This window comes from Ammospiza caudacuta, chromosome 21 (genome assembly GCF_027887145.1).
Source record: "Ammospiza caudacuta isolate bAmmCau1 chromosome 21, bAmmCau1.pri, whole genome shotgun sequence".
Lineage (NCBI taxonomy): Eukaryota > Metazoa > Chordata > Aves > Passeriformes > Passerellidae > Ammospiza > Ammospiza caudacuta.
The window spans coordinates 1,343,155-1,362,052 of record NC_080613.1 but is presented as its reverse complement, the minus strand read 5'-3'; the positions used below and the strand labels follow the sequence as shown (position 1 = coordinate 1,362,052).

At 41.9% G+C, this 18,898-nt stretch overlaps 1 protein-coding gene across 4 annotated transcripts in view; it reads right to left on the bottom strand.

Moving 5' to 3' along the window:
• DENND1A (DENN domain containing 1A) overlaps positions 1-18,898 on the bottom strand; it is a 145,886-nt gene that overhangs the window by 47,707 nt on the left and 79,281 nt on the right. For all 4 annotated transcript variants that reach the window (XM_058818155.1, XM_058818153.1, XM_058818156.1 and 1 more), the window contains exons 12-13: positions 11,789-11,890; positions 5,521-5,646 (exon numbers count right to left, since the gene is read on the bottom strand). In XM_058818155.1, the coding sequence (XP_058674138.1) occupies positions 5,521-5,646; positions 11,789-11,890 (228 nt within the window). The remainder of the gene's footprint in view (positions 1-5,520; positions 5,647-11,788; positions 11,891-18,898) is intronic.

The window sequence follows — 18,898 nt, the reverse complement described above, 5'->3', positions numbered from 1 at the left end:
AGCACAAACCCAGAATCAGGTGTGAGAGGCACAGGCAAGCAAGTGAATATCCAAATCCTCGCACAGCAAAGCTGACAGAGCACAGACTGCTGCTCGCTGCACAGCCTGCCCTGGAACAGGGAGATTGAGAGGCTTTGGAACAAAGCTCCTTTTATTTCTGCAGCAGCACCAGAAGAGGCAGAGTGACCCGATCCAGGCTGACGGCTGAACGCACAGCTTGCATGGGGGCTGCAAAGTTACTCAGACAACACAGCCAAAGACAGTTCTCAGACTGCTCCATGGTTCCACAGACTAAGTGACCACAAACCCCGAAACATCAGCATGAAGCAGGTAAACATTAATAATCTCAAAGCAGACCTATGCACATCATCATTCTGCACACTCAAAGGAAATTCACATTTCTGCTATTACTGCATAGTGAGATGCAGAGCACCCCATCCCTGTGGGCAAAGTTCCTACACCCAAAACCATTCCCATGATGGATTTTAGGGGGGGCGTTTGCTATTTTTGCTTTGATTTGAGTTTTGCTGGAGTTTTACTTAACATGTATGATGGACAGGGAGGTTTGCATGCACCTTTCTGGGCACAAACACCACAGTCAGCAGAGGGTGATGTTAACTTTCTCAAATATCACTTTGTATTACCTTCCCCTCAGAATCCTGGGTTCCCCCTCCCTGTAGCGTGGCATACGGAATTAGATAACAGAGGATCTTATAACAGTTTGGAAATTACAAAACAATTCTATTTACTACATACCAGACTGCTGGAAGAGATTAAAGAAAATGTCTTTTCAGGTTCATTAACATATGTATATCTCAACAGACTTAGATGTAGAATAATAAATGCCATTTTGAAGAACAGTAACTGTTTGTTAGAAAAACAGCCATTTTTAAGGTTTAAAACAGCAAAAGCAGAAATTTGTCTATAGCAACAGTAAGGCTTTGAGAGGAACAGCAACAGAATTGAAATGAAAACAAACATCACACAGAAAACAAACAAAACTGTGTTTCCCCACTAAATCTTTTCCAGTCAGTGACTGTGAATTCAGCACTTCCCATAGATGGTAAAACATAGCAATAGTTACAGGTGGCTTCTAAGGGAGGTTGCTGAAACCTTGGGTCTTTAAAATGTCACAAAACACAGAATCTTCAGAGTAGGAAGAAAAAAGCCTTAAATTTCAGTTCCAGGATATACAGAAACTCAATTTATGTCCATTTTTATCACAAAAAAATCAGATTTTACACACTGTCAGTGCCATTCTCGTTGTTTACTCCTGTCAGTAAAGTCACCAGGATGACACTTAGAAATTACTGTCATTTAGGCATTCCTAGACTGTCTCTACAGGGATGGATTTGAGAGCTCAACCACTTGAACAGGAAAAGAGTAAAGATGGGTAGGAGAAAATTCCTGGTGCTATACATCAGCACTGACTTCAAACAGAACACAGCAAAACTGCAAGTAAAACAAAAAGTTCTATTTAACTAGCTTCTGCTCACTGTTTCCCCTACAGCTTGGGGCTCATTTGAACAGGTCTGTGCACAAGTTATATAAACATTGGGGATCATCCTCCTTCGTGTTTTCTACAGATGGACAAACACGTAAAGCTCTGAACTGTGGAGACAGCTCTGGTGACAGGGAAGTATTACTGTGCATGCAGTGTGTGCCTTTAAAATATACATGCAAGGGAAAGAAGCTAGGCAGAAGATGGCCATGGAGAGGAAGGAACTGGGATGTGGCAATTACTGGGAGCTGGAAATGACTATTTACTCTTCCACTGAATAACTTAAAAAAATAATTCACCATGGCAACAATCATACTTCATAGTAGATAAAGCACTGAATGCTACAAAGCCTTTGCAAAATGAATTATGCACCAGTACGTAGCATGCACTTGCTTTATATTACTGCACACACATTCCAACAAAATTTCCTTTTTGACTCATCTGGCATTTGCTTTTTTACTCTGCACCCAATATCATATACTTTTCTGACTGTGATCTCATGAATCTGGAACTGCTGAAGGCATTTATTGTGTCTGTTCCAGAGATTCCTGTAAAATTATTAATGCACTAATTATCTCCTTAAGTTGAATTAAGTGTTATGTTGAAAAAGAAAAAAACTTATTTCCTCCTATTCATAATGGTTTCTTCCCCCACCATTGCTCAAATTGCATCGTATTTTGAGAAAATTCATATCAAAATTAGAATTATGAAAATTGGTAGTACGTTGTCTTCTCCATTTAAAATCCAAATATAAATTATCAGGCTTTGACAAGACAACAGAACCTAGACAGCAATGTGCATATAACACACATTCCTCCACCAGTGTAGTTCAGCTAAAGCAGTGTGAAAACTGGAGTATATAAAACATTTGTGAGTTTCAATAAGTAGTTTCGTATTAAGATCAGCAGTTCACAAATTAGAAAGTAATTTCAGCAATGGAAGCACACAAAAAGCATGGAAATAGAAAGGCACATTGACTCTGCCTCTGATTTCCTGCTTACTCTTAAGTGGAGGCATCCAAGGAATATTTAGGTTAAATTTAAACCAAATCAATTCAGAACAATGCAAATAACCAGAAATTATCCAGTTTACAACTAATGGTTGCTCAGGCAAATAAACCTGAATAAAACTAAATAATTAACCATGAAGACAAAGAGAATTAATTGATGCTTCACTGCAGAGAGTCACTTATCCTCAGCAGTTCCCACTGCATGCAAGAGGTATCAGTAGTCATGCTCCCAGCTCCATGTGAAAGGTGTAGCTCATGGAGGAGTACTTACAACACGGTAACACGATGCAATCCAGTGCTTTCCTACAGGTACCAGCCCTGTCAGAAGCACTGCAGTGCCAGAGAACAGGCAGAACTCTGTCATGTGGGATGCCTGTACGTCCCAGCAGAGCCTGGAGGGCAGCTGCCACGCGAGATGGGGACAAACCCCACAGGGCTGAGGCTGCAGCAGCAGCACCGCCCGGCAGCCCCCACATCCTGCTGGGTCACACCCACCCCGCTGCTCTGGGCCAGCCCGGCCGAGCTTACCCCGACCCACAGGTGGGGGCTGCTCTTCACCAACACTGCCAGAGTCCGACCGGAGCGCCTGGAACCGCTAGGTGTCAGCAGAAGAAAGAGCACGGCCACGGCTCCCGTCCCGAAAATCTGAGCCTGGCTTCCCAAACATCCCCAACTGCTCAGTCCTACCAAGCACCCTTACACACGCCTCGTACTCACAGATTGTTCCACCCTTACACACACCTCGTACTCACAGATTGTTCCACCCTTACACACACCTCGTACTCACAGATTGTTCTGCTGAACATGACTACTCGTGCGAATTCAGTATTTAGCAGAGATAAAAACATTCCCTCTGCAAATAACAAAAAAATTGGGAATTTGAGAAAGGTCATTCACGTGAACAAAATGCTCACACTGGTGTCACTGGCAGACTTTAAGGCACATGCATCAGGATAATCTGCCTCAGTAGAGCCCAGTGAACACCCAGCTGCTGCTGAGTTTGACTGGACCTGATAGCACCAGAGCTTTGTGGGCTGTAAGCAGCAGATACTCCTCTGCATTTAAAACTGGCTTAGAGCAGCTACAGGAAACACTGTAGGAAACAGCACTGCAGCAGTTGTTTTGTCAAGTAAATAGTACCATTATTACTATGCTTGCCAACTGTATACCTGGATATGTTTTTTCATGCAATTTCTAGTTACCAAAGGCCTCAGAAAGTTCATGGAAACAGAAACTCACTGCCAGTGTTCTGTTTATATGTACATTACACAGCCTTGTATCTCTAAAGTAAAAGCCTCTGAACAGAATAAGAGCTCTGACTGTGCTAAAGTATAATAATGGGAATGTAGAGCCTGCTCAGTGACACATTCTGGGCCTACACAGAATAATGAAAAATAGATTCACACCATTTATCCCAGAAAGTCAGCTCATACCAATGAGACAGTCTATGAAATTAAACTGTCTTATGAGACAGAAACTATGAAAGGCGGAAAATGTATTCTGTATGTACTTCTTTGAATGTATTTTCTAATTATTGATGATTTTAAAGAACAGTCAGGTTTCTGGGGTTATAGGACATGAAATGCAAAGAACCATCTCATGTTTGGTATTACTTATGCCCTGTACTTACTCCATGTGAAGGTGATACATGAACATGAAACACCTGCAAAATTGCTTTATCTAAATCTTAATACTGAAAGGTATAATCACAAATCAAATTGTTGATTTACAAAAAGCCTTAGGAAAGAAAGCCCTGAAATTTTCCACTTTCTGATTATTAAAGTCAATTTTATGACATATTTGTGCAGCTATATTTATAAGTTTTCTTTGATGGAATGAGAAGCAAACTAAACTATTTCTGCTACTTCCTCAGGTTAGCTGTCCCTCAAAGTTGCACTTTCTAGGGGTGTGCCACTGTCAACTCATTTCAAATGTTCATCTTTAACATTTAGCCTTCAAAATACCAGATGGTATTTCCAGAACAGCAATTTAAATTTTTATTTTCCTTCATAAATCCCTTAACTAGTTAATCTCACACACACATCAAGGCAAAGCATACACCAATATTCCCAGAGTTGCCTGGCAACTACAGGGAGGAGCACTGGAGAACAAGGAAGCCTGCAGGGATGGAGGGGAGTCAGTGTCTCCCCAGCAGGGATAAAGGAGGCTCACAGCCAGAGCGCCTCGCTGCTTCCATCTTTGTCATTTATACGGTCCCCATTTTAAATACCTCCAGGATTTCACCTGAGCTGCTTTAAAAGCCCAGTTCTTACACCCAGACACACACACAAGTCAATAAAATTTATTTTTTCCACACGCACAGATTCCCCCAGTAAGACATGGAAGGACTTGTGCTGACTTGAAAAGTAATTTTTGAAACCTGAATATGAACTGCTGAAATTATTCTTATTTGATGGTAATAACTGGGCTGTTTAAAAGTCAGGCTGAGCTGTGTTTTCCTCCTGGCTTTAAAAATAACAAGACAAACTACAGTACTGGAGAGACTTTAGCTATGAAATCCTCCAGAAACACTATACCCATAGTCCAACTCTTGGCCAATTAACCATTTAACATCATGGTTAAAATTAAATTTATCACACGTCTGCAGGCCAGACCTTTTCATTAATCTTCAAAGAGCAGGAGAATGCCAAATACACCACCTTTTAACACAAAAATACAATGAAGAGATGGGTTTTGCAGAGGAGGGAATGGTCAGCTCTGCACTAACCTCTTATGACCATTAATTGATTCTTTATTATCATCTCTCCTCAATTTCGACTGGTTTCAAAACCAAGTAAGACCCATACATTTCCATGTGAAGGTTCTTCCCTGTGTGATGGATCATGCTTGTTGTATGTCTTTCATTTTGGAGACTTGAACACTGTTTTCAGTACTAGTCAGCCAAAGAGCCACCTTAGAAAGAGCAGGTTATGCTACACTTTGAATTGTTAGGTTTTTTCTCCACCACAGCTGCACATTTACATTTTATTCCAACTAATTGCCTACTTACAGGTTCAATTTTCAGGGCGTTTCTGTAGCTCCCAAAGAAAGCTGCTTGTGCTTTTAGAAACGCTCTTGCAACACCATCTCCAGTGGTTGTAGAGACTTTCTTCAATCTGTTCTTCAGTGCAGAAACCTGAAATCACACAGCAGGTCTAGATCACTCTCATATCACAAACAAAGAGCAACACATTGGGGCACAGCTAAGTGAAAAATGTGCTAAGCACAGCGGCAGTTATGACAAAAGGTGACATTGTGAATTCAGAGATGAATTTTTCATTTCTAAGAGCATTACTTTTCAAGCTGTTTTGCTTCTCAAAGATTTGTTTGGATTCTATTCAGAAGCCAATAGGATACTAAAAGCTTCACTGAACCTGCCCTCCTACTTAAAATCGACTGTTAACATGCTGTTGAGTTCTCTTTTAAAGGTAGTCTATGAAACTGTGTCACTCTTGATTAGAATCCATGAAATAATTGCAACTAAATTAATTCAAACATCAGATTAGTAAGAGAAACTGCTCCACACTATCAGGCCATCCATCACCACCAAGGTAGGAACAAATCCTGAAGGTCTGAAGAATCTATTCGCCACAAATACAAGGGGTTTCTAAGGTTACATTCCCTCACATTTCAGAGCCCGAACGGGCAGTGACCCCGCCAGGGCTGCGTTCCTGGCCGTGAGGGCACCCTCAGCAGGCTCCCGGCCCAGCCGCCCTCCCGCTGCCCCTCAGCAGCACTCGGGGCAAACACGCACACCAGGCTCGGGGGCTCAAGGAGATGTGTACCCATGAGCAACAGGCTCCAGTGTGAAAAATTCATTTAATGTACTGGCAGTTACAGTCAGATAATGAGAAACAAAGAAACTTAAACACCATCCCCTGCCGCCGCCTTTCACCGGCCCAACTCCCCGCCCCAGCCCCGCCCCTCCTCCTCTGATGTCAATCCCGACAGCTTCTCCCACCGTTCGTTACACCTCACACTTTTCTCTCTGTGATCTGGGGCTTTTTTCTTGTTCTTACACATTTTTTGAGTTGTTTGCTGAGACCTCGGCCCTGGCCAGGATCCGCTGTGTCCTGCGCCGGCCGCTCCTCAGGATTCCCTCACGGCCCCTCACGGCGTCCTCACAGCCCCTAACGGCCCCTCACCGCCCCTGAGGATTCCCTCACGGCCCCTGAGGATTCCCTCACAGCCCCTCAGGATTCCCTCACGGCCCCTCACAGCCCCTCACCGCCCCTGAGGATTCCCTCACGGCCCCTGAGGATTCCCTCACAGCCCCTCAGGATTCCCTCACGGCCCCTCATGGCCCCTCAGGATTCCCTCACGGCCTTTGGCGCCGCAGACAGAACCGGACACGCTGAGGTTCTGACACAGATCTCACAACGCAGAGCAAGACAAACCCAAATACCCGGGTGCTGGTTCTGGAAAGGAATTCAGCTGGTTCTTTTAGAGGCTGCGGCCACGCCACGCACAAACCCCGAGTTTAGTGAGATACCTGACATAGAAAACAGGCAGGAGCCACAATTTCGGGGGAAAGCAGAACAGCAGGAAATCCCTAGTTAACCCGATTTGCAGGAGAACACGACTGACTCCATAAATATCCATATTGATTAATTTAACAGAAAGAGCCAATAACTAGCAAATCTTCCTTTTCCAAATGCCATACTGGAAATCTCCATGGGGTAGCTCTGTGTACCTCATTCACACTGTGCAAGAAACACTGTAGGAATATTATTGACAGAGTGGGCAGATCCTCTAGAAGTGACCATAACTAATTGTGTTCAGAAAGTATGAATGACACCTCATAAAATATAAGCTGATGGTTCAAATATTCAAATTAACTTTCAAGACCTTCTTCCCATCCTCCAGCTCCCAACGAAAGCTTGCCCAGGCCTCATCCGTATCTCCAAAATCCTACAGATGAGTAGAATGTTCTCAGCCTTGGGTGTTGCCCAGAGCAGCCTGATTTTCCTGAGCTGTTTGTGAGTGCCTCAGTTCATCCCCAACTCGGCTTCCTCCTGCAGCAGCCTTGGCTTTGGGGCTCCACGCTGACTCCCTGTCGTGCTCCAGAGGTGTTAAATACAGAATCCATGCTGGGCACTACTGGCTTTTCTTTTAGATGTTATCTTTGCACTTGTGTTTACTAAAACACTCACAAAGACATTTCCTTTTAAATCTTCCGCAGATTCTGCTGTAAAAGGCGTTTCATTATTTAGCATAACAGAAATAACCAAGAGCGTGTCCAGCACTGTTTATAAATCTGAATGCTTATGCCAATGATCCACGCATTAATGAGCCCACAAACCCATATTAACATAACACATGATACCAGATTTAGTCTGAAGCCCGTAAAATGAGCTGACTCCTATTCAGTGAAATAACGTTCCTCAAGGAGTTCTGTAATTCTCTAAATATAAAAGCTTCACCAGATTTCCAAACCCAAACAGCATATTTCATGTTTGAAGGGGTCCAGACTTGTAAGGTTGAAATATGCTTTTATTTTCTATATTAACTTATATAAACTATCTAAAGGTAGTTCTTACAAGTGTAATAAAATATCCAGAGCTCTGAGAAGCTTTCAAATCCACCTCCAACATTGTTATAAGGCATTTCTGTCAACATTCACGTGAAGATACAGAACCTTCTGTCTATATAGAAGGAAAAAGCTCTATGCTTTGTTTTAAACAAACCAGGAGTTCAGAGGGCTGACCACAGCCTTTGTGTGCTTCAGCTCCCCTGGTTGAACATTGGGGACATTGACTGGTATTTTGCTACTTCCTCAAACACTGCAGGATGTCCATTTTATATATACGTGGGATTACTGCAATAGGCATGCCAATTTTGTAACAAAAAAATGTTAACGACATATTTAAATATACTAACAAGTAGCAAAAAAATCCACCCCAAAACACGCTCATTTGTACTCTGTGGAAAAAAAATAGTATGTAATATAAAGTAGACTATACAAGCAGAATTAGGGTTGTTTCCTGCCTAAAGAGACAGTGATACTTTAAAAAAACCCTCAAATTGTGACCATTGAAAATGAGGATTATTTCTAACCAAACAGACACATATACATGCAGTCTACCCTGAGAGTGTTTTTAAAGAAGATTTTTATACTTCTGGCAGTTGAAGTTTAAAGGTCCAATTTCAACTCTCACCATGTTTCAGAATGCAATCTGTGCAATGCAGCAGAATGAAATGGTTCAGTAAAGGTGCTAGTGGAAATTCTTTTAATTAGGTCCAAGGCTTTTCAGTTGTCAACATGAATAAAGCAAGAAATGTTCCACTGCAAACACAGCCTAAGAAATAGAAATGGATTCACCTTTAGGAGGATGGTTTGGCTACAGAGCTGCAGTTTGGCACCCCTGGCTGCCCGGGAAGCAGCTCATTCCTCCCGGAGTGAAGAGAGCAGCCCTGGCGCCCTGGCCGAGTGCTCGCTGCAGAGCGGCAGCAGCCCCAGCTGAGCTGGGACACCCCAGCCACCCCCAGGCCTTCATGCAGCAGCAGCCACGAGCTGACAGAGCAAGCTTGTACTTTATTCCTTTTAATGTGGGGCTCTGACTATAGCTATGACTACAAGATGACACTTATTTAGAAATACATGAAAAATCCATACGGGTTGTATAAAAAAATTACTACCCCCTCTTTGCTATTCGCTGCAACACAGACGGTGGTGTAGGAGACTTGTCAGCAGCAGATGCACTTATTGTAATTACAGTCCTTAATAAATCTCTTTTTTTAATATTGATTATTTTAAAAGGAAAGTTACTTCCCAGGGTGCTCTCATGCTGCCAGACTTCCAGCAATACATCAGAAGCAGAAGGTGAAGAAGGGGCAGGTTTTCACATTTCAAATAGTTAATCAGTAACACAGTAGTACAAATCTTGATTTTCAGGGACATGACCTGACCACTTCATAAGCCTGACAGCCAGCAGGTACTGCTGAGGTAAACTGGGGCAAAGGAACAACATGAGCTGACTCTGCTGGAACTGCCTCAATTCTGTCCAGGTCCTCTGACACAAATTCTAACTGGAAAGACCTTTGCACTGGGTCCTATATTTGTTTGGATCCTAAGAATTACAGAATAAAGAACAGTTTATTCTTGATTTCCAAGAACCAGTTTAGTAGCAACATCACTATCATGAAACTCAAGAATAACTCACTACCTGAGGCTTTAAAATAATCATAAGACTTCATTCACTTGATTTAAAAAGCAGTTCAAGGAGAGAGAAAAAACAGCTTTTAGAAATTTTCCACTGGATTAATTACCTGATGGTGAATGCACCACAGAGAAGATGTTTTTGCTCACTGATGAATATAGATAGATTTGATTTAGCAAAGTAAATTTTGTCTATTCAGCAGCACATGAATTGCTCACTGCTCACATTAAGTAGCAAAACTGGCAAAGTAGTTTGATATAAAAAGCATTTATGATCAGGAAACTCTTGAAGACATTTTTAGTTTCTCAGATCATAAATGCATCTACTTAGACTAAGACCACTGGGGAGACACACTCCCAAAATCTCCCAGGGAAGCAAAAAGGAACAAAAAAAAAAAAAAAGAAAAGAAAAGAAAAAAAAGTATAATGGATTGGCTTTAGCATCTCCCTGCTGAGATGAACAACTTGATCCACTTACAGTTCCAAACACATGATGCATGAAAGAACTGACAGAAATTCAATTCTTGCACAGCAGAGCAGCTGCTCTCTAGTGGTCAAAGCCAACTCTGGAGCCGTGTGAAGGGAGAGACCTGGAGGAGGAGCTGCTTGATCCAGGTAACTGCAACAATGCTCCAGAACTGAATCCCAAGAAACCCCCAGCCCAAACATTAATTACACAACGCAACACGACTCGACTTAAAGCTTTGTTGTGAAAAATATTAATCCCAGCTGTATTTATATAGCAGTTGTGAAAAAAAATACCCTGTATATGCTACTGGTGAGCCCTGCCAGTTAATTGAATTTGCTGGCAGCACTTCCTCTGCTCTGCTCTCAACATCCTCCGAGATAAAATGGAGCTCTTAAATAGACCTGTGGAAAACTGAATCAAGAAATTTGAACTAATAAAACACAACTCTCTACTGTTATAAAAGTGAAGTAAAAGTAAATAATGAAAGGAAGGAAGTCTCTTAAAATTTATTACATTCCAAAGCTTGAAGTTCTGTGTTTATTGGAGAAGTCTCTTCTGATGTTCTACAGTGTGCCGTTTAATGAAGTCTCATAAAATCTAATATAATACTTGATTGTTGACAAATCATATACATGTCTGAGGCCCCGTGCTCCCTGTATCCAGACATTTCTTACATAATTCCATGAAATTTACAAGTCTGTCATTCCCGGGTTGTGGATAATGGCACGAGCAGTGACCAGCTGGCAGATTTGGATGCTGGGAGTGAAATCAAAATGAAAAACTATATAATGCCAGAAAAAATAATGGAATCAACTTTTACAGACTAAATGTTTGACTAAAGCCAAAATGTTCACAATCAAGATGGCCTGTCCTCCTGAGCTGCCTGTTTTTGAAGAAGGGATCCTGTTGGAATGCCAGGGCGCCACAGCAGGACGCTCTCGGCATTCACCCTTCACTGCAGCTTCTCCTCACACACCAGCTTACACTGAGCTCCCTGCACCTCAATTCTGTTTCTCAACTGCACATAAGAATGTTCAGATCTGACCGTCAGTGCAATATTCCCAACTAGCAAAGGAAATCCAGATTTTCCCCTGCCACATGCTCCTAAACATTCACTCTCTGCCTTGAAAACAGCTTCTGACACTCTCACTCCTCTGCTCTCCCCTCTCAGCTCCTCCAGTTGAGATGACTGGAGCAGCAAGTGGGATGTCTTTGCATCCCATTAAATGTCAAGTATTTATATGCCATTACTATCCAGTTATTAAAAACATGAAATAATTTACCAATAAAAACGGTGAATGAGAAAGAAAATGAGTTCTGAATTCTAGCAGTGATTGAAGTGAATGTGAAGGCATCCATTTCATATAATATCTCAGGATATAAAATGCATGAAATTCCTTGAAGCAGTCACAGGACACAGTTTCATTTGGAAACAACAGTTAACTAAAGATGCAGATTTCTAGCTCATTAGCTGATCTTCACTGGGAGGCTTCAATGCACATGTGTAAATGTTGAAACAAACACTCCCAAACACTCTGGGACAGCAGGAACTGAGGGAAAGCAGTTCAGTGCTGCTATGAGAGCTCCCAGTGAGACCCCTCGGTGACAGCCAGCAGGAACTGAACCCTTGGGCCATCACTCCATACATACCACATCGTTGGGGAGGCTCTGAAGGTCATCAAATGGGGTTTCCAGTGTGTTGGTGTCTACGTTAAGGATCACCACATCTTCCAGGGCCATGCTTCTTACTTTCTATAGGTGAGCAAATTCAGGAAAGGGAAAGGAAAATGTAAGTATGGGAAATTAGATTTTATGCATAAAGGACACAAGTGATGGCAGAACAACATAGCACTACAGAACCGCAACCATTTTAAACACAATCAACATTCCTGACTTCTTGTCATCATTTGTTTTATTTATTCAGTTTACAATGCTAAAAAATTAACCTTCAGCTGGCAGACAGAAGTTCTTAACAACATGCATATTGAAATTTGTCAAACCAGAGGGTCTGTGAGTATTCAAGCAAAGATTTATTTCAAGCACCTCTACCAATGTTTGTCTTGGTGTCCTGTTTGCACGTTTAACAGTCTCTAGTCAAGTCAGGATTTCAAGCAAATTTTTTTATATTCAGAAATTCATTTAAATAACAATAAAGAGTAGATTTTCCAGGAATTGAGAGTTACATTAAGTCAGGGATGGGAACTGGTTTCCAAATTCCAGGCTGAATTTTGGAAGTATAATAAAGACAAGTTTACAACTGCATTTAAGTAAACTGGATCCTATGAGAGCCTAATCAGTAAATAATTAAAATGGGGGGAAAAAGCAAAGCTAAGAGAAATTTAATTCCACCATATCCTGGTCAGTAATTCTGAACTTTCTCTTCTGTTCCCATGAATGGAGGGGAAGTTTCTGATCTAGTCTGAAGTTCATATCTCCTGTAACAGTACTTATACATTGAAGAGAAAAAAAGAACCTATTTCTCAAAAGAATGATCATCAGTACCTGTAACTCTGAGTGTTTAAAAGTATCTGTGATCTAAGCAAATTTAAACACTGCCAGACTTGATTTCCCTGCTTAATCAACTGTAAATGAGTCACTGATACCAAACAGAGCAGCATTTAAACACTTAGCACTTCTTCCACTAACAGGAGACTTGAATTTATTTTTTTTTTGACTGACTAATCACACAGGTTTAATCTCTTCAAATAAAGCTTTGAAAATTCAAAATCAGAAAAACTGGAATTATAGAATATGGTAATTGAGGAAATTTCCCAGTGACACTGTAAAAGTGTTTAAGGACCTACCTACCTACACGAAGGAGCAAATGAAAGTTACTGAGCAGGAAAATGAACAAAAACATACTCAATTTTTAATTAAGGTTTTGTGGGGTGGAGGGAATTGTTTCCTTTAAAAGAAAGGAACTCAAGTCCTAAAACAATGGCAAAGTTGAGCCTTAGGCAGCTAAATAATTACCCTCAGTTTTCAAGGCTCAGTCCTCTGTCTATAAAGCAAACTGCTGTGTACTTAGGGCTGAAAAAAACCCAACAACCATAAAACCCACTTTGTAGACATTTAAGTTTAGGTCTTCACGAGACATTTCTTAAACTTAAATAGAAGAATATTACATTTAATGCTTTCCATATAAAGAGCAGCAGCACTGCCTGACAAAGCAGGTACTTGGCTGGCAGGAACCAAAGGTCACCCCGTTGGCTGCATCTGATAAACTCTAAAGCAATCCAGGAGCCTCGCTCCTTTAGGAGTCCGGAAGCACCAGACAAACTGATTGCTCCTTCCTGCTTCAGAAAATTAAAAATCCCACTTATACTCAGAGGAGTCTAAAAACCTCCAACAAAAAGCTCTTGCAAAGTACTTAACCAAAGCCAGAAGCTTGTCAGCCTCAGTGAGGCAGGACAAGACAGAAACCCTTCTCTTGCTTGCTGCAAAGAAGCAGCACACAATGGTGAACGTGCCAGGGGTGTTTCTGTGCCTCTGGTGCTGAATCTGCACCTCCCCTTCAGCAAAATGGGGGCTTTTCTGCAGCACAGTGCCAAGCAGGGCTCAGCCAGGGGGAGAAGCCAGAAGGATGCCCTCATGGTACAGGGACTGTCAATGCTGCTCAGTGTGATCACCCCACACCTGGCCCAGAAATCATCATATCCAAAAGGAAGCTGATAAACTCTGCACCACCGAGAGCTCAACCTCACTGTAAAGATCTGCAATATTTGTACAAAGGCAGTGGATTTCCCTGGAGACCAGCCCTCAGATTTAATAAAACACTGGAGACTGACTTGATTAATAGCATCTGTCTTGCAATGCATTCAAAAACATATAATTTTTTGATGGTCTGATTGTGGCTCATTCTACAGAAATGCAGACTGACCAGTTCATCTTAATCCTTAGTTGGTTTTGTCATCTCTCCTGTCACTACCATCTTTGATAAAGATTTACTGTCTTGTTGGAATTTGAGTAAAAATTCCCATCATTCAGCTGCAATTCTCACATTAAACCCCACTGGATTCTGTGAATCACAAAAACACGTAGCTAATTTTTCCCACATACAGTTTGTGTGTTGTCATAATTTTGAGGAATGGGAAGGGACAGCCACAAGCCACACACAGCTCCAATCCATATTTCACAACTTCCTAAAGAACTAAACAAAACTTTACAAGTGATACCTGTGCAGCAGACTGGGCTGGATTCAGTAGGTTCATATTTTGCTGAAAAGAAATGTGGATAAGCAAGGACTAAGAGGAAATATGAACATTACAGATTCCTCATCTCATTTTCCCACAGATCAGGGATGTACTGAGTCAAAAGGAGAAATTCAGTGAAAATGTGCATCACATCTCACTCCTGCAAACCTTTCTTAACCATCCTTGCCCAATTAATTGTAGCCATAATTAATCACCTAAAATCCATTTAAATCAAACTAACATCTACACCTGCCTTTTATTTTAAATGTCTCTTTTTAAAAGAGTGGAGAGGTATGGAAAGCTGGTTTAACAAGCACACTGAACCCATTGTTTATGGCCTCTATAAACATGGCTTAGTAAGAATTACTGACTTAATCAGAGAGAACTTATCTCCTGGTGAAAAGAGCACTTTAAATTTCAGAAATGGCACCTTTACTGTGAAAATCTCTTAACTTTTCAAACAAACTCCGGGGGGCCTTAAACACCAGGTCCGTAAATAAGCACAGTCCGGGTGCCTGCCCTGCTCACAGGCAGCCAAACTCGAGTCATTTATATGTTTTATGTGGAAGTTCACAAAAACTCAGAAACCATATTCTAATAGAAGAATGAAGGGGTGCTCCTCCATCCCACTCTAGAAGCAGTATTCATCCATAGGAGTAACACCAGTTTACACTAAATGCTATCTTATCAGCACTGGCTACACTTGGCAGGTTCTGCATTTTCTGTCATAAAGGAATCCCAGGTTAAACTTCTTTCAGGTGAACAATTTTATTGAATAGTTTAATTTAAACCAAAACTAAAAAACCTCCATAACCATCAAACACCAGCACCCCCTGCCTTTCCTCCCACAAGCCAGGTTTGCCAGTAACTTCACGGCGAAATTGCTGCCAAAACATAAACCAAGCTGATCATGAAGTTTTATAACCAGATACAAACGTGATCAGCATCTTTAAAAATGTTGTAACAGTAAAAGGGTAATACTTTCCACCGATTCTCTTGGAAAGGCAGAACTCCTAACAAAAACTAACATTCTAGTGAGCCTGTGCACTAGGTCTGAAATTGTTAAGAAAGTATGATTCACAACAAGTCTAAAATCCATTTGCTTAATGACTTGTCTCTACTGAATTAATAGCTTCCATTTATTTTCTTAAGGAAAACACCACAACGCTGCAGACAACAATGTGTCAATCTGGCTGCCAGAAGCAGGAAAGGCAGCGGATATAAAATTTTATTATTTCATGCCCCAAGAGCAGCCAGAAGGACTTAATGAAATCAGGGCCAGATTTACAATCTGAAATGGCTATTCAGCAGACAGCTCTGCTTCAGCGGGATGTGCCCCCTGACCCCGGGCCCTTTGATCGGGGCACAGCAGGTGGGCTGCGCCCCCAGCCCATCTCCCACCCTTCCGCCCGGCACCCCCACCTCTACAGGTGATTCCCCAGACCCTTATCACAAGCAGCTGTTGCCAGCTGAGTGACAAACAGCACCCGTGCTGCTGTGGCACAGAGAAAAACCTCTCTGCTGCTGGGGAAGCCTGCCTGGTACTGCAGGGCTCCCTTTCTGCAAACTCACCCTCAAACATGCCCCCAGAATCCCTGATTAAAACATGGCTCTTATTTCCATTTCCCCAAGAACTAGATAAAAGACAGTTCCATAAGTAATCTGCCATATTTTAAATGCATTTTTATCAATAGTCCTGAAACCACGTACAGCCATATTGGGAATATTTGTGAGTGGCTAAACTGCATTTAGGGGTTTAAAACCTGGATTTAAGTTAATCTATAAACCTTCATTAAAATCCAATGGAAAAGCTGCACTTTCTCAGTTACAGGTAGAAAAAGCATTGATTTACTAAGTATAAATGGGTGGGAAAAGCTAATTAACGCTTCTCACCCCAATCGAAAATATAATTAACAATTAACAGTAGCAGTGGCAGATGCCAGTGGTCAATGGATTCTCAGGGTGTGTTCTGGGAAGGGGACCCCCATGGCAGGGTCAGGCCTGAGCCCAAGCTCACAGAACCACGCTCAGGGCTCGTTAGCTCAGACTCAGTGCACGCTAATTGGGCTGTGGTCACACTGAATCCTGAGCAGGGCATCCTCACCCTGAACAGGAGCAGGGAATGTGCCCCAAAGTGCCCCCCAAATGCATGTGGGGGTTCTGAGAGCCCCAGCTCCACTCCCCTGGCTGCACAGGAGACATTATGGACACCAGGTGAGATCAGCCTCCGTGTCCTGCCCCAGTCACACAACAGGAACTGCACTGAGCATTTCTTTCCTCACATGAACAGTTTTACTGATAGCAGGTTGAAGTAAAACAAAAATCTATTAATAAAGCTTTTATGATATACACCAGTGTCCTCTTTCCTTAGGAAAAAGGTTAGAAGAACATTCTGAAATACAATGTGCAATGTCACACACAAATTCATCCTGGATAATCTTGCAAGAATTACAGTTCTGAAGTCCCAGAAAAAGTCCTTTAATAACTGGAATATTAATTTCAAAAGATACAAAATACTTTTGCAATGACTGATTCTAACTCTAAATGCTGGGTCTGTGCCCCAAACAGAGCAGGAAAGGGTGGATGTTCTCCTGGAGCCTGCTGCCAGAGCTGCCCGTGTCAGAGCCCAGCACAGCCATCCCCAGCAGTCAATCAAAACCACATGTGCCCCAACTCCAGCAGGGAGCTCCCAGGCCAAGGGCACTCCCCCTCCATCAGCACCATCACACTGATAACCTCCCTGCAAAACAACTGCAGAAACAATCCTTTTCTCTGACAAAATGGAAAAGGCTGCAACTAAGTTTGACACGGCTTCCGACACACAGGGCAATTTTATATAATCTGAAGACTAAACCAGCCTACAGTGCACAGGCAGAAAACAGGATAGTGAAAGGGGTGTGTTCTTTTGATAGAGTTTCATTTTCCTATCTCATTATTTATCACTACTAAGTACTTATCTTCATCTAATATGAATTCAATTAGTTCCATAAGCATGTTCCATTATTCATGTGATAGCTCCAGCCTTGCTTATCCAACAGCTTATAAACTTTTAGCCTTCTTTGAAGTCACTTTATGGATTGCTAAATGGAAATCTTATAAAGAATGACTAACTAGGTGATGATAGAAAAGCTGAAAAATAAGAGCACAAAACACAGCTCTGTATTTTCTACCAAGGTTCTCCCCCATAAATCAGTTGGAGCCCTCTGACCTATAACAGGAGATTATCTTATCTCAGTGGAGAACATTTCAGTCACAGCAAATTAGATTTAACAGTCAATGGATAGGCTTGATATTTTAATCATAAGAAAAATTTGTCATCTTCCATTAATGTAACTGTTCCTTCTACAGAGCCCCCGTGGAACACGGGAAACTGCAAACTAACTTTAAGGTACCAAACAGCTCAGGAAAGATCTGAGAGCTGGGAGAGGCTGGATTTTGTTTAAAATCACCAACACTTCTGCTTCTTCCAGAGGCCCCATTCCAACGCCGGGATAGCAAAACCCACAGAAACAAGACTAGAGGTAGAAAAGAATTGTTTCCTATATCCCAAATCCATCTTGCCTTCCCTGGCAGGATGAGGCTGCCACTAGTGCTGGCACAAGGAGGACAAACCCAGGCATGGGAGCTGCTCCAGACCTTCCTGCAGCACCCCCTGGGCCCCACACCAGGGCAAGGCCCACCTGCCCCAGGCACAGCGCCAGGCTGGCAGTGCAGCCCTGATCCTCACACTCAAGGTGTGCATTAACACAACACTTCTGAAGTCCTATTTGTGACATTTCAGCATTTAGAGAAAAAGGAATACTGAATAATGGCAGTAGTTTGTAGTTCCAGTTTATAAAATTATTTTGATATGGAAGAGATAGTACATTTTTAAACAAACACAACTGTCAGGTCATGAGAAGAATTGCTGTTGCAAGTACGATGTTATTCTAAACAAAAAACCCACACAACTTTCCATATGAAGAAAGGGACAAATAGAGTGAGCATTCAGCACCACAAACTAGAGGTAACCTAGGAAGTGTTCAGCTCATGTGACAAATGTCACCTTCCCTTGCCCAGGGCACAAAAATTCGGCAGCACTTGCCACCAGGCAGATCTAGCACCACTGTGGAATTTTATGTTATTTTTCAATGAAAAAAGCACCGTTAGCTGTAAGATGCAGTTCTGTGTGTAATTGAATTTATCCATAAGAGCAGAGAAAACAGTTTGGTTTATTTATTTAATTTATTTGATAAGGCACTTTGAATAACTGTACTTTGCCAAAGCGTGTCTGTGTTCCAGAATCTCTGGCTATTCAAAAGCCAGACTGGATTTAGTACTAAACAGATTTTTTCACAAGTTACTAAAATGGATGAAAATTGGCTTCTCCAAGAACAACTCCTTTTTTTGAGTTTTTACAGATGGAGTTTGGAAGGCCCACAGAGCCCTGCAGTCTGAAACATGGAGACAAAGGAAGAGGCAATGGATTTATGGAGAAGGCAGGAGTGAGACATCACACAAAGCAACTCCAAGGTGCAATTATTAAATTTCTTTTTTACATCCATTCCCAGGCCAACCACAGAGCTCG